Raw genomic sequence first — 17503 nt, forward strand, 5'->3', positions numbered from 1 at the left:
CAGAGAAGCAAAGTCAATTCCAGGTTTATATTCCACTACACCAAGTTAATGGACTATATGAAATTATTTTCAGTATTAGAAAAGGTTACTCACTATGAATCTAAAACTATCAATACAAATCCCCAAATCCAATAAACTGCAATGTTAAACAGTCTTTTTGAGAACTTATGCCTCCTTTGATGACTCAATGATTCAAAACTTTAAAAGTTTTGCTTATAAACAAGAAGCTAGAGGACCACCTAAAACTGAATGCAAAGGTTTTAATCTTCGAATAAAGTATACTAAGGTGATAAAGCTTGAAGATATTATTATAATTAAGTTGACAACAATAACGGAAAAATGTTTCCAAGAATCCTTAGTTGAGTTCTGCTAAAATATTTCAGAATTTATTTGATTTCAAATAAATTGATTTAATATTTGATTTCAATGAAGCTAATCTTAACATCTTAACATCAAATAAAATGAAATGGTGCAACTGATTTTATTAAAGTCTTTAAATACGTTCCAATGTTTTCATGAACTTAATTATTTTGTATTTTTTCCTCCACTGCTGTTCTGTATTCCATTTACTTGCTTAATGAAAAAAGCGATTTCTTAATGGTCATAACCTGCTTCCTGCTCCTTAAGCTTCCTTCTGTTTTTCACAGAGAAAAATATTTCTTTCCATAAAAATGGACTGGGAAGCTTGCCACATGAGGAAAGGCTGAGAGAACTGGGTTTGTTCAGCCTTAAGGCTGAAAGGAAAGCTTAGGGGAGACATCATAATCATGTTCCAGTATTTCAAGGGTGGCTAAAAAGAAGACGAAGACTCCTTTTTACAAGGAGTTAGAAGGAAAAGACAAGAAATAATGGGCACAAGTTGGGAACAGTCTGGGCACACTGATTAGACACAAGAGGAAAACGCTTTGCAATGAGAACAATGAACCATTGAAATAACCTCTGAAGGGAAGGTGCTGGATGGATGCTGCTCAAAATTTTAAAGACTGAGCAGGACAGGGTGCTGTGCCATCTTGTCTATATAGTGCTTATGCCAAGAAAGGTTGGATCAGATGATCCTTGAGATTCCTTCCATCCTGGTATTCTACGATTCTGTGAAAAATTAATGAGAGTTGCTTGCAATTTTCAGATCATTTTCCTTCAGGAAGGTGGCATTGTGAAATGCCCACTCTGGGGTTTAGGTTTAAATGGAAAGTATTTTTTAATGCTTTAGCTGAAGTTCTGAGATAAAGAAGACATCCTGCTGAATCAGAAGTGTACACAAAAGCATATGGCAGAGGTAAAAAAAAGAGGCAGTCTACATTCCACTTTGCTTCCTTCCAAACCCAGACTTGCCACCTATAGAATAAGGAAGCAAAGAGCTGTGTCTTCATGGCACAGACTCACACGGGCACAAGACTCACCAAATAAACCCATACTAAGGGAATCAGGTCCACAGAGGAGCTGCAATGCACTGAAAAATGAAGTTTAATTCAGAAAAAAAGACGCTTGAATAGCTCATCAGAAGTGGCTTTGTACACTTAGAACAAATAATTTGCTATATTCTTTATTTTCTGCTGTTTCATAATTTTTCAGTTTCCAGTGCTAAACTCTGTATCTTCACTCAAGATCAGCCAAAAAATTTTTCAATATTGAAAAGGCAACGACTACTAAGCAAAATCAAAACTGATGTCAAACAAAATTTCAGATTAAAAATGTTCACAAGCGAAATGAGGATTTTCAGTCAACATCCTGCAAATTGGAAAGACATTGCCAGCAACAGCTTATACTGAATATGATTTTCTTCACATGTGAGGGATAGAAAAAGTCATGGTTGAGAGAGTGGGAAGCAAAAGAAAATGAAAAGGAAAGCTTGGCAGGCCTCAAGAGACATTGCTTTATTTCCTGTTGTGAAGATTGTTCTACAGCCAAGCACGATATTAAATGACACACAGTATCTTTCCCAGTAGTTTATTTCTCTGGCTTTCTTACATGCTTCATCAACTAAGCAGCAGTCCACATGCAAACTTATTTTTGAACCAGTTTTAATATTAATAGGGTTAAAAGATGCTAAGTCTCTGGATCCACCAATTCTGAACTGTATTTCCAGTTCATCATTTCTAAATCCCATCTGGTAGATTGGAATGCTTATCTCATGAATATCAAACCAAATTAAATGTTGAATAGCAGTCAAGCAGAAATCAAAATATGCAAATTTCCACATATCTCAATTCCTTAATAGCTACCTCCTGTTACTATTAATAGTTAAATAGTAAAAGCATTTAAATAAAATTTAAAAATAAAATAGCAATAGTAATTAAATGTGAGGATAATATACTTGACATCTTTTTTCATAGTAGCATTGATTTTTAATTTCCTTTTATTTCTCTGAAAGTACAGTATTCTAGATGAAAATGAGCCATAACAATATTCTAGGATATATAAAATGAACTATAAAATTTGCAGCTTTTAATGCTGCCTTTTTGTGTTCTCTTCTGTGGCAGAAACTTACATTCTATATAATTTACCACTGAACATGATAATCTTGCCACATTACGTAGGGGCTTTACTTCAGCAAAACTTCAACAGCTTTCAAGCAGACCACTGCCCCTTCACTCGGACTACCACATTTCCTCAGTGGTTAGGAACAATTATTCATCTTTTAGCTTAAATGTCATCCTTAAATGTCCATGTTTCAATAACTGCAGGGCAGTATTTCCTGATCACTCACATTTCTTAGGATAGGGAAATATAGTGCCTATTTAACACTCATTAATGAAATTGGAGCAGGCATATTGAACTGGGTGTGTTTCAAATATCCAGTCTGGCTGTAGCCTGAAAATGTCAGTTGAATTAAAACAAGCAGAACAGTAGACAATTTTTGCTCTTAGAGGTGGGGCAGTTGGAAGCCTTTACATACAAGTACCAGTTCTTACTCACCTGGCCAGGTCTACTGATGTAAGTGGCTTTATTTCAATGAACAAAAACTGTGGGATTAAAATTCTTATCAATGAGTAACTTTATTCAGTTTCATATGATATATTTTAATTCCACCACATAAACTGTCAACTTTACATTGCCTGAACATCTACTACCAGCTTCGCATGCAGAAACTCAACCATCTCTTGCAATAGCATGTTTAATATATGAAGATCATTTTAAAATCCAGCTGTCTAACACAAGTTTAGACACATGATACTTTGTTCCTGTTACAGGCAGGAACAAAGAGCAAATGAGGTGCCTTTAGACAATGTCCAGCTGTATTCATCAGGGACCAGATGCCATTTTTGCACTGATTAAGATCACAAGGAATAGAAGTGATCCATATTCGGTCATCTCCTCCTTGAAAACTTTATCATTCACAAAATATCAATACTGATTTATAGACACAGCATGCAAGTCAGAATGAACCATGCATAGCATAAAAGACAAAAAAAAGCAAACTGAAAGAGTAAACAGATGTTATAGCAAAGGGTTTCACACATGGAGGAAATGCAAGCAATGGCAAACAATACAATTTTAAAAATAAATTTAACACCTCTCAAGTTCATCTGAGCATGCCACCATCACGAAATGCAACTTTTCACTCACCAAAGCAGAGTTATGTGAAGCATCACCTGAGACCTCGGGTGTTCTTGTGCTGTTTGGAAGTCTGTGAGGGTTACGAGCTATCGCTTGGCACCAGCCCAACATTTTCTCCTTCCACTTATCCCTTCTCAATTTCTGAAATTCTGAAAATAATTTAGATTCCCTGAAACATTGACACTTTGAATTCATTGTGGGCATGTCTCTGGATGCATGCCTTTAAAAACAGCTTTTTAAGTTATATCTGAATAAGCTAATTAACGTATTTTTAAAAGAACACATTTTTCTGAAGTATTCCAAAGTGCTGAACCATAAGGGTTAGAAAAGAGTCATGCACTTTCAGCTCACCTTACATGCATTAATACTATTTTAGTGTCAGCAAATACAGTGCCTTCTCTCCATGTTAAATCTTCCTCAAGTTGTAACTTCAATTTAAAAAGTGTTATTTTAAAGGGATTTTATTACAGAATACCTCTGAGACTAGCACCATCCCAAAAACTATATAACATTTGGATACAAACCCCCACATTCACTGAAACAAGAAGGAATAGCCCTAAAGCAGTAGCACATCCTAAACACAAATGAAGTGTGAAAACACACAAACCTGTATGTACCCATGCCCAGACACTGCAGAATACCTGGCTCATCTTGAAGTGCTATGTTAGGATGTGTTGTAAATAGCAAAAACTAATGTAGGCACAGCAGAAATAAATGCTATGTGCCAACTGCAAATTGCCCTTGAATTTACTTTTAGTTTGTAATAACAAAATACTTTTTAATAACACTACCACATTCTGGAAATGCAGCACTAGTACAGCATGCTACTAAGTGTAAGAAACCTTCATAAGTATGCTTAAAAATTCACAATCACAATTCGGTTTTTTTCCCAACCGAAGTTGGCAATGGAGGTAGTCAGTGCAAAACTTTGCTAATTAATTACAAAAAACAACTTTGAGCAATTTTATTCTCAACATCTGAAGCAATTTCTACTCTGGTTGTTTGTTAACATATTGTAATTTAAAAATGTGTTCTTCTGTAGAATCATGAAACATAATATACAAAAAGATTAACCTAGCAGATTGAGTGCCTAGTACTCCAAATAAGGCTAACACTAGACTGAATAAAACTGGAACATAAATACAGTAATGACAAAGACCTCCCATGGCACTATGCAGCATCACTGAATATTATGCACTTGTAACTTACATTTATTTTTTCTGCAATACATCTCCATGCCGGACACAGATTATGTATATATTTACAGCAGATTTCATCCTTCCAGGTTCTGAGTATGACAAACTACAACCCCTTCCTGAACAATGACAGCTCTACCATTTCCACACTTAACCATTAATATATAGTTTACAAAGTACGAAATGCACAAAGCTGTATTCCCCACACAACCTCATGGAACTGATAGGAATAAGTGGAAATTAGCCTTAGCTGCATTGCACTGGAGATGATTAGGTGAGACAACTGATTAACTGATTTTTACAATTTTTTTGTCTCTTGAAATCTTAACATGAGATACAAAATCATGCTCAGTAAGTGCTCAATCAATCCTTTTTATACTGCCTGTACCTGTGAAGACAATAAACAATCTGAATATAGGTACAGTCCTATTCTGGTCTTCTTGGCATGCAGAACCCTTTGGAAGATTCCCAACTCTTCTTTTTTTGCCCTGAGCAATCAAAATGACTGCCATTGTCCAGATCATGACTTAAAGAAGGACTTTACTCTTGCTCATACACCTGAAGAACCACCACAAATAAATTTCCTGAAAACAATCTTAATTCATCATCTCTAGATTTGTTAAAAAATAGAATAATTACTCCATTCATATTTTTTAAGGTGAGAAAATCTTAACTTATGACTTAGCCAAGCAAAGGGACACACAATTCTTGCTCATCTTATACAATATCAATGCTAAAAAAGGGGTGGTTAAGGGTGTTAAGGATGATGTATTAAAAATCAGCCAGTTGTATGAAATAAATGCATCCTATCTCTAAAAATGTTCACAAATCTAGCAAGTGAAAAGAATTTATATGCTTAATTCAGAAGCATAATCAGATTCAGGTAACAAAGGTTATGCTTTTTCAGTCTTTATCAGAATCTAACTGCTATCACAGAACAGCAGGAAATTGAACACAAAACACACTGTTCTTTATCTAAGCTAAGTTTTGTTCTCTGTATTCAAAGATCCCCAACAGCAATCAAAGTGATGGTATTTGTCCAGCTGCATGATTTGGCAGACCATCAAAATACTCCAGGAGCAGAACTACAGGAATACTGAAATACAAATAGCCTTCAATGCTGAGCTCTGCTAAGATAAATATAGTCACTATTATTCATTATGTACCTCTTGTCTGAGTCTTACCAAGCTGTGACTTCTAATCAATTATTTTAATTTGAATAAAACCACAAACTGATGGGCTGGATGCAATAGAAATCTCTGACAGCTTCTGCTATTTCTGTGTCACAAGTAAGCCATTGGCTTTTCTTAACCAGCCTGCTGTGATTCTCAAGGACAATTCAGTGTAGCTGTAAGCATAACAACATAATGACACTAAAACTTTCTACAAATAAGAAGATCAACCTCAGGTTTTAAAATTACTTCTATACTAAAATAAATAAATAAATTTGTATTAGAATATATGTGACTGTGTCAACAGCTGTAAAATCACAGTAATATCTCAATGGTAGTATCACTGGTGGTTCACCAGTGGTTCTTTCAAGTCAGGGAGAAAAAAATTAATTTCCACATACAAATGTGGTAATTACCTGTAAAATTTTGTATCATCAGAAGTGCTGACTACCTTCTGCCCCTCGAAACAGAGGGCTAATTTTTTTAGTACAAAATTGAATTAAAATAGCATGAAAGATGATCAAGCTAGAGAAGTGTTATCTTCCTGATACCTGCAGCAACCAACTAAAGTACCTATATAATACCTAGCAAAATACCTACTTCTAGCCTCATTAAAAACAATGCAGAGACCAACAGAAAACAAGGACATATGCCCAAAAATTAGGTTGACAGCTAGAATGATGGCACCAATCAAGACCATAATGGTACCAGCTTTCTTGTATAGCTACTGGATATACACAGTCAAACACCTCTGCATTAAGTGTATTTAAGACTCTGAATTCAAACAGGCCATGTTTATTAGTTACTGTTTTCAGACATGCTTCTAGGGCACTACTGGAAGAGTAAAATAAATTATGCACATCTAAATGCCTTTCCCTACCTGTAAAGACAAAATAGAGCTGTCATTTAACTTAGCTATGCAGCTCTTTCAAAACATCATTACAGAATCAGCACCCCTCTCTAGAGTATTAGACATTATATTATAACCAAGTTTTCTAGAATTTATAGTTTAAGTTTGCCAACTGTCAACTATGGCATATTCTTAAATTAATACCTATATTATCTAATCAATTTGCAGAAATAACTTTGATGGTCCTGTACCATAATTAACCATGTAATTATTTCCGACTAAATCCAGCCTTTGTTGATTTGTTCTTTTCTCTTATACTGCTAATATGTATTTTAAGTTGTCCTTAGTCCTCTAAGACTTTGATTCTTTTTTCTCACAACTAAGGATGCAAATTTAACTTATTAATTCAGACAATTCAATCACTGAAAATAAATAAATTTAAGATGACTGGTAAAAAAATTATTGCACCTAATATTGCTTTGTTTAACCACTCCATAACTACTATGCTCAAAACATGTCAAGAAAGATCTAAAAAATTTCAAAGAAAATAGTCTTTTGAGCTACTAACAACTTAAAATTTGTGGGTATGCTTGCCCTCATAGACATACTTGTTTGTTTTTTTTCCTGCACAAGGAAGAGTATCTCTTTTGTAAACTGGAAATCAACCAGAAATCACTCAAAGCTCTTTAGAAAATTTCCAACAGGGTTTTATCCCCATGGTAAATTTTTAGCATTGTAATGATGCCATTTTGAATTTGTGAAGACTTGAAGAAGAAAATGCTGAGAAATGTATATTAATGGCAACTGATTTAATGTTTAAAGAACCCCCAACTTTTATACATTTATATACTGTATAAACATCTGTATTTGCTAATGCAGTTTTTGAACTATTTTCATAAGCAACCTCTATTCCATCCTCAAATATGGCTTTGCTTTCTAAGTGGTTCTTGCTGTTAATATTACAGCTACTCCTCACAGGAATGCTTTTCTCATCCAAGGTTAAATATCTCTGTTGAATTTTCCGCAGTCCTTCAAAAAGCAGTGCAACTGTATGTGCTACGGCTATGGGTGAGCAATGAAAGGGTGCCTACCCCCTCCCTCAGGACCTCTCCATGTAAATTCCAGATGCATCACAATCCCAAGTAGAAAGGACAACAGCCTTGATACGAACATGGAGTTGAGAACAAGAACTAAGTACATGTTTTTTGCTTTGTGAGTTTGCATATATTTAGCCATACGTGACGGCCAAGCAGCGTAAATCAAAGCTTCAATCAACAATAATGACATGACTGGTAAATACACCTGATAAAACATACCCAGCACTTGGCAGATGAAAACTCTTCAGGGAAGATACAGAAATAGCAGAAAATGTTAGAAATGCAAAAATGAAGCTAAAGCATTAACTACCTCATGAAGTTATGAGGTGCATTTATGCGTGCAATTATCTAAATGAACAGGGCACAGATAAGTCTTTAATGGACTTTGTTCCACTTATGCAAAATTAAAAGTTATTTCTTAATGTTCCTTCCCATTCTTATGTGGTTTATTTACAAAAGAAGAAAGGTATATTATGTTGTAAAATCAAATCCACTTTGAGTCAGGCACAGCTCACTACTGAAATACAATAAGAAGACAGACAGCATTAACTTTTTTTTAAAAGCTCAATAAAGGTTAAATACCCAAAAGAAATTATTTAACCATTTAACACCACTGTATCAAAGGACAGAAAATTAATACTGAATGTAAGTTAACTTTTAAGAACAAAGATAAAATCCTTGAAATACCAGAAGTATATACACTGAAATGTGCTTAAGACCATGCATGGTCCAACAGAAGAATTATCTCTCCTTTGTCAGAGAAGCATTTTTGACAGAAGTTTTTCTGTCAAATACAAAGTTTTGGGAAGTCATAAACCATCTTCTGCTGGCAACCCAAAACACAGAAAGAATTCTTTACTGTGAGGGTGGTGAGGTACTGGAATAGTTTCCCAGATAAGCTGCAGATGTCCCATCCCTGGAAGTTTTCAAGGCCAGGTTGGATGGGGCTCTGAGCAACCTGGTCTAATGGAAAGTGTCCTTGACCATGGCAGCTGGATTGGATCTGGATGATCTTCATGGTTCCTTCCGACCCAAATCATTCTGTGATTAGTGAGAATTATAGCTGTACCCACCAATATGAATCCATAAGTATTCTGTGACCAATCAAGACCATTAAATATTAATGGTATTAAATATCATTGAATGCTAGTTGGTAGAAAATTCAGGGTCACCTCTGGAAACTGAGGTACTGCTTTTTTTCTTCTAAAAACTAAAGACCTGAATTCTAATTAGTTAGAAGGCGAAATTTGATATTCTGTTGGACGGTATTTAGAACACTTAATGACGTTAAGTTGCATGCATTATAATAAAGAAAATTCTGCTAAATGTTTTGAAGAAGGCTTTTGCTGTCATCAAGGGTATACCACCTAATGAGTTGACAGAAGAGCCAAATGTGTAACAAAAACTTGTGACAGATTTACCAAGGAGAAGATTTGGAATCCTTCCTAATAAAGATTAAATAAGCCCATTAAATAGCTGCTCACCACTGAACTAACTGAAACATACTATTGCAAGTACCTCCTTTTCATACTGCCCTCTTCTAGTGGAAATTGTGATCATGACTTATGATCTGACCTCTGCTAGTAGAAAGCCATGACAGATGGCCTATTCAGGGTTTTCCAGGATAAAGGGATTTAAGTTATAAGTAATTACTGGCCTACTGGCCTAATGCTGCAGTTACTGGTAACGGCTTAAATAACTAGTCCCTTACATAAGTAAAGATTACGTTAACCTGAAAGCTAATAATTATGTGAATAAGCATTTGAATAATATTACTTTGATAACTTTTGACCAAAATTTCCAGAAAACAAATACAAAAGTAGGACTTAGAAGAGAACACATGGAAACAAAAGTATGACTCAAATATCTGAATTTTTTTTTTTTAATGGGGTTACCATTAGACAATAATAATGGTGGCATAATTATTGTAAGCAATTATTCTTTTTTCTCTGGTTGCTGTCAAAAATAACTTGGAGAAATTGAGCAGGAGGAAAAAAAAGTTGAAAGATTATGTAGTCCTTCTAGTTTTTATGTTTGTAGTTGGGAAATAAATAGAAAAGTTTTGTTGAATAGATAATAAATCTGGAGAGGTGCAAGAAGATTGGATTAATATCAGTATGGCCCTCTAAACTTAAATTAATGGAATTCTTAGAAGTGTCTTCCAATAGCTTCAAATTAAGCCTGAACCTAATTTATTACAATGCCAGACTGTAATGGTTTACTAATTATTTTCCATAGAGAAAATTTGGGTTTGCTTCTTTATGAAATGAAAGCAATGCAGTACATGCAGTTAAAACCACAATTCACATGGCTGTCAGCAAGCTAAGATTCACACAGACCATATGCATGTCACAGTTCTAATATGCCATTCCTCACAAGCCATTTTTAAAAAACTAAAGATGTAATATTTATTGTGTTTGCTAATTAAAGTTTAAAAGACACCGCATCAGTTTCTTCTACTTAAAAATAACACTAAGCACACACTGTAAGTATCCACCCTCTTGCAAGTCTTTCCAAAGAACCTCTAAGGAAGATGACATTGGCAAGAGTACACTGACAAAATATAAAGTTATAAAACTGAAATCTTCAGTGTACAGCAGAAAACAAACACAATGCTCGATGGCACAGCATTGCTCCCTGGCTCCCTTTAGTGACTGGGTGAGCACAAAAATTTCTAACACTGCAGTGGCTCAGGCAGCTGGGTCTCATCCTGAAGGTTTGATCTCTATCTCTGAAAACCCTCCTCTGACTTTACTACCACTCATACTGCTTTCTACTAGGCTATCCTGAACCCTGGTGCTGAAACTGAGACAGGAGTATGCAGCACAGCATGCAGCACAGCATGCAGCACAGCATGCATGGAGAGATGCCTGTGCAGGTGCAGAACACGGTCTGGCAAAGCTGTGCAACACCCATTCGTGCAGTCCCATACAAAGGCTCTGTTCCCAAACCTGTTTAGCTGCTGTACTGAAGAGCAGCTCCATGGCTAAGCCATAAGCCTTGCCCTCGTGACAGTTTACAATTATTTATTTTCAATTATTTCAATCAATCTACAGCCGGGGTGTAACAGAGACAAGTCTTAGCTTTCCCAAGATACCTTACACCACTGACGACAATGCAGCTGCAACACAGTCCAGACACGGATTGAGGGCAACCTCAGCAAGTTTGTCCACACCACCAAGGTGTGTAGTTCTGTCAACACAGTGGAGGGAAGGGATGCCATCCAGAGGGACCTTGTCAGGCTTGAGTCAGGCCTCTGTAAACCTCATGTTCAACAAGGCAAAGTGCAAGGTCCTGCACCTGTGTTGGGACAATCCCAAGCGAAAACACAGGCTGAGCAGAGAATGGATTGAGAGAAGCCCTAGAGAAAAGGACTTGGGGATGTTTGGTGGACAAAAAGCTCAACACAACCTGGTAAAATGCACTGGCAGCACAGAAAGGAACCACATCCTGGGCTGCATCCAGATCAGCATGGTCAGCAGACCAAGGGACAGGATTCTGCCCCTCTGCTCTGCCCTTGTGAGACCCACCTGGAGGGCTGCATCCAGCTCAGGTGCTCCAAGGCAGGAAAGATGTCTGTTAGAACAAGGCAAGTTGATCATAGGGCTGGAGCACCTCTCCTATGAAGACAGGCTCAGAGAGTTGGGACTGTTCAGCCTGGAGAAGCCTCAAAGGAGATCTTGGAGCAACCTTCCAGTACCTAATGTGGGCCTACAAGAGAGCTGGAGAGGGACTTTTTAACAAAACATCTACTGATATGACAAAGGGTTATGGCCTTAAGCTGAAGGAGGATAAATTTAGATTAGATATTAGAAAAAAATTATCTGCTGCAGGGATGGTGAGGCACTGGAACCGGATGTCCAGCGAGGTTGTGATGCCCTATTCCCGGCCAGCTTGGATGAGGCAATGAGTAACCTGGTCCAGAGGAAGATTTCCAGCCTCTGGCATGGAGGCTGGAACTAGGTGATCTTTAAGGTCCCTTCCAACCCAAAGCATTCTGGGATTCTGTGACCTGTACTAAATGCCTCCTCAAGGATAAGCATGTTTTTGAATCAACAAGATCTGGAATCAAAGCCTTCCACAGCCCTAATATAATTCACTGACACAGAATCTGTCTTATGCATAAGTACTTGCCTTGGCTGGCTGTTTTTTCAGCTTTTCTTTTAACCCCAATGCACTCTTATTCTCCCTGTTTCCTAAAACTTTCTCTCTTTTCATTTACCAACTCTGGCTTCTTCTGCCTTTGGTACTAATCAATCAATTGGTACTAATCAATGTATACTTTTTGTTTAAATCACTAGAATATATAGCATTTCTCCAATATTAAATAGTTTCATGAGCTGGTACATAGGCTATACCTTCTATCTTTGGCTTCTCAGTTCTTAGAAGTTCAAATTTTATTCATTTAGACATTTAGATGTTTCACACTGAATTCAGACATTTTTATTTCTTTAAGGTTCTATTAAGGTTTGTATTATTTTGACACTTTTTCTTTGTTACACCATTTATTTTCATGTATGTGTATGTCTCTAATCACAGTATTTTTACATGAATCTTTCTCATTTGAAGTAAACAAGCAGGTAATCTTACATTCTAGTGCTTGTTTTTTTTATTATCTTCAGAAAAATAAGTAAACTAGAAATATTTTTGGAAGAGTTAATAAATAAAAATTTCACCAATAAAATTCTGGCAAGATATTAGAACCAACACACTTATAAAATTAAGTAAGCATTTAGAAAAGCACATCTACAAAATCATACAACTTGAACAAATAATTTTTATTACATTATCACAGGACTTACAATTTTAAAACAGATGCCATTCTACAAGGCTCAACAAGCTAGCTGGAGTTCCCAAAGCAATTCCATTCTCTTCCTCAAATGCATGAGTGGATTGAAAACACACACTTAGCAAGCACTAGCTCAATGGATAAGATTTTATTAAGGACCCTTTTTCTATATATAGCTCCACAGAAAATAAGCATGCTCCAGGAAACACAAAATAATGGAAAACAAGAGATGAATGCAAAAGCACATGTAGGTAGTTCGCCTATATTCAACTTTAACACTTAATTAGAAAGCTAAGCAGAGAAAAATGAACTTTGAAAGTAAAAACTGTATTTAACTGCAGGCCAGCCACCCACAAAACCAGGGAGAATTTCAAGAAGTTCTTAAGGGGAAAAGAAACATACTGGTGAAAATAATTGCATACAGGCTATTGTTGTTGCTGCTGAAGTACTCATTTTAAGGGACTCCAAGCACAAAAGGAAGAGCCCAACTTCCCTCTCAGCTTAGGCAATATCTGGGATATAGCAAATCCAGCTGTGGCCCCTGATAACCGGGTAGAAGTCAGTGGGAAGGAGCAAAAGATAAATAGCAAAGTGGAAACAAGATATGAAACAGTGGGGTCAGACACACTCTTCTGTGATGTGAAAACTGGAAAAATGAAACATGCACTGAGCATGCAATAGAGCAAAGCGCCTTAGGAATCTTATAGTCCAACATGGTAGGGGACAGTCTTGTTAATCTCATGTGCATGCTGAAGCTATGTCACATTTTGAAGCATCAGGATGTCCCCAGATCATCAGGGGAGATGCACTGTGGCATGTTTACAATGACAATCCATTTCTCTGTGCCAGCACAAAGCACTACGATATGATATGGTCAGGATGGGGCAGACTAATCTCAGACACAAAATATATTGATTCCCTGCACAAGCATTTAAAGACTTAAGTCTTTACTGACAACCCATGGGACGCCAGTATGCACAGAGAATTACCAGTTGTTGTTAATACAAACATTATGCATTTTTTTATGCCTTATGTTTCCTGCACTGTAACAAAAAACACATTTTCACAAAAAATATGCCTCCAGCTGATGTCTAAGATCTTAACATCAAGTAAAACATATAAAATTTTCAATTTTTTGCTTCTCTTTAAAAATGGCATTTAAATATAAGTTCCATCATAAGACAGAAAGAAATACGTCTCTCTTTTATCATCTATGTAAAATTTCATCCCAATAAGTTTTTTTCCTAGCAAATAAAAGCCCACAGCTGCAATATAGAATGAAGGTGCCAGCTCAAAACTGCTTTCCAGCAGAGCAGAAGATTTACTGTGGAAGAACTTCCACAGAGTTTTACAGAAAGAATCCTACAGTCCTTAAATTTATAAGAGTATCAAAGAAGTCCTGGAACAGAAACAATACTGGGAATGAAAACACATTTTGCTTCATGTAAGCTCGGTACAGCTATGAAGAGGCATGGTATCAAAAGTGTGAAAACTACGCATTCTTTTCTCATTTGCCACTGAAGTGCTCCCATGCTGGCGTTCTAGAATGTATACTTTTCATATTCAGAGATTGGTAAAACCAAACCAAGACCGCCTGGTAGGTGACAAGCAAGATACTAGGTCCTTATTCCCAGCAACTGTGCCCTGCTGACTTTTTTTGCCATTCTTCTAGTTTGTGACTGCTTGGGTAAAAACAGTATTTCTTGGAGAAAAATCTATTAGGATCTTTTAGACATTTCTGAGCAGTAATACACTGTTATCACTAAAAACCTGTCCAGTAGATTTTGCACTAATCATATCACAGAATAAGCTGAGTTGGAAGGGATGCACAAGGATCATTGAGTCCAACTCCCAGCCCTGCACAGAAGCATCCCAAACACACACCATATGCCTGAGAATATTGTCCAAACACATCTTGAACTTTATATCAAGAATTGCTAAACTACATAATTGTAACAAAATAATTATGATAAAAACATTGCATTAATGAATCATCACAGACATATTGTCGTCACAGATCTAAATTTCAGACATACACAAATCTGAAGATAGTATATCTAAATATTTATGTTTCAAAATCTAGATGTTCACAAATTTACTGATATTAAGATATCAATAAATTCAGCTTACTGTTTGTTTTGTAATGGGGACTCTCAGGTTAACTGAATATTGCTTTCACTTTGAACATTTGAAATAGTTTTGCTTGACACTACTGCTTGCTAATAGCGAGGCATAACTATATTCAAAATGAACAAAAGCTACAAGTAAATTTTAAGTTATTCTGGCTACTGCATCATAGGGTTTTGACCAGTCAGAACTCACACAGAGATGAAACCTGGCCTTGACTCTTTGGCTTCGCACAAGAAGTGAAGGCTGCCTAAGCAATTCGTGCTGTCAGTACCTTTAGAAAAAACAGCATTAACTCTCTTCAGAATAATTAAACCAGGCACCTTCAGAATGAGCTAAATCTAAAATTAAACAGATAACCATAAGGTAATAGGAAAATATGGCCAGAATACTAATAAGGTAAATCCTGCTTCTTTGACCTCTTATAGTTCTTGGTGGAAAGTCAACAGTATAATGAACAAAGAATAGAAATTACTATTTACCTGGACTCTCAAAGAACTTTAGGTCATACCTTCCAGAAAAAGATATTTAAGTAAGTAATCATAGGCATTATGCAAAGTTCTGTGTCAGACAAAAATGTGTGTCAGCTGAACAACAATAGGCCAAAACAGGAATATATGAGCTATTTCTGTTGTGAAGAGGTGTTCAAGGTTTTACACTGGGGTTTTCCGATTTTGAACATTAGGAATTCTTTCTTGAGAAAAGTTGATGAAGTTGACAAAGCAAATAATAAGTGAAGAAAACCACTAAAATTATAACAGATTATTATACATGCACTATAACTTCATTCCTAGTCATAGGGTCATGTTCTGTGTGCTCCTTCATACTTAAAGTGGAAAATAATCACTTCACAGAGAGCAGAAAAAAAACCCATTATATGAAACCATGTTTACTATACTGTACAGATCCTTCAAAATATGGATTTTTATTTCCTCACAGGTTTCCTCACATGGCATTAATTATCACTCAGAAAACCCTCCTTTACACATCCCTCACCATACAAATTACTTGTGCCTCCGACACAGTCACAGAGTTGGTGACGGGGACAGCCTGGCTCCGAACACTTACTCTGCTGACATAGGATAGGACTGCAGAGATAGGTTCAAGGCCTGGAAGCAATTTAGGTGTGAAAAGGTTGTTAGCTAACACCACATACAAGCTGACTTCTGAAAAGCCACAGGAGCACTGCTCTTCTCAGGAGGCACAGCCTGCAAAGGCTTGTTAGCAAAGCCACAGCAAGAACACATGAAGACAGCTGGGGCCACACTGCACCTGAGAAAAACACATCTGAAACTTGAAGCACCAGAAGATTTTGTGAAAGGATACCCAAATATCCCTGTATCTGTGTTTTTATTCCAATGAAAAAGGGATTGCTTCCTGTCTAAATTAGCATACATTAGTTTTAAAACTTCTCAGAAATCATTTAGGTGACAGATCAGAATTAAGCTTCTCTTATTGTTCTGATTCTTGTGAAATACAGGTGCCTACCCATTTCCATTCCTGTACACCTTTTAAGGGAAAATGCTCCTAATAATTACTTCTTCAGGATTTATGCAATGAGCAACCTTTACTGGGACTGGATGGAATGAGAATTAGGAAGGAAAATTTCCTCCCTGAAGTATTCTCCCTCTTTGGCTCTTCTACTGGAAAAAATATATTGACATTTATTCTTTTATGACTTTTTCATTAATGTTAAGCACTCATTTTAAACTTGTGACAACCATAAACTTAATTTGTGAGGTCTTTCACAGATACGTGGCTTTGTTTTTCACCTCTTCAACACATGGTGTTTTATATTATAACAAAGGAGAATAAAACCTGCCTCACAATAACATTCATATTCTTCCAACCCTACCACAACCAGAGGCTAAAGCAGTGCTATACATAATTTACAGATCTTAAAGGGGCTGACAGACCTGGAATTTTATGTGCCAACAGTTTTGCCCTTGCCAATGAACAGTGTGTCATTAAAAGATGTGACCCAACTTGCCAGGAATCCTCCATTCACCAGTAAAAATTAAATGTTTTGTGGCTTTTAGGTCCTGTTAATCCCTAATTCTAGATGGAAAACTTGGTGACAACCCTTAATATTATGTATCTCCCTCAGCTATCTAGTTGCACTAGATCCCTGAATTTTAACTGGTTTTGTTCTCTCTGAACAGTTTTGCACAGAGTAAAGAACATATGGGCTTAATTATTTAAGGATTTCTAAGAGTATGGAAAAAATAGAAATCTCATATTTCTATTATCTGCTTCTATTATTTTCTATTAGTTGTTAATTAAGCAAAAACAAATTATTTGTTTCAAGAACTGACTCAATGAAATCTGTCATTCCCTGAATTTCAAGTATTGCATGAGTAGGGCATTTGACTGATGAACCCATGGGAACACAGCTGGTGATTTTACAGCAACTTTTGAAGGCAATGAAAAGTGTAAACTTCATCACCTTTACCACATCCTACAATTTATATCTCACAGAGAAGACAAACATCTGTTCCAGAAATTTAAAAAAGGAAAGGAAAAAAAACCCACACTAAAGTTCATCAATATATTTCTCAATTTAGCAGGAGAAATGAAGCCAGCAACAAACCTGAATACTCTCTAGCATCAAAAACTTTTAAAGACAAGCAATATCCAGTAATTTTTAAGACAGTTTACTGTTCTGTATTGAAGCCAAAAAACATTCCCACAATAGACTCAAAGAAACACTATTT

General features: G+C 36.3%; 1 protein-coding gene across 1 annotated transcript in view; it reads right to left on the bottom strand.

The window, feature by feature from the left end:
- The window catches only part of MARCHF1 (membrane associated ring-CH-type finger 1), a 186572-nt gene that overhangs the window by 87257 nt on the left and 81812 nt on the right, over positions 1-17503 (bottom strand). Inside the window, exon 3 of the mRNA XM_058838570.1 lies at positions 3568-3707. Within this exon, the coding sequence (XP_058694553.1) occupies positions 3568-3669 (102 nt within the window). The 5' untranslated portion in view covers positions 3670-3707. The remainder of the gene's footprint in view (positions 1-3567; positions 3708-17503) is intronic.

Source organism: Poecile atricapillus, chromosome 4 (assembly GCF_030490865.1).
Source record: "Poecile atricapillus isolate bPoeAtr1 chromosome 4, bPoeAtr1.hap1, whole genome shotgun sequence".
Taxonomy (NCBI): Eukaryota; Metazoa; Chordata; class Aves; order Passeriformes; family Paridae; genus Poecile; species Poecile atricapillus.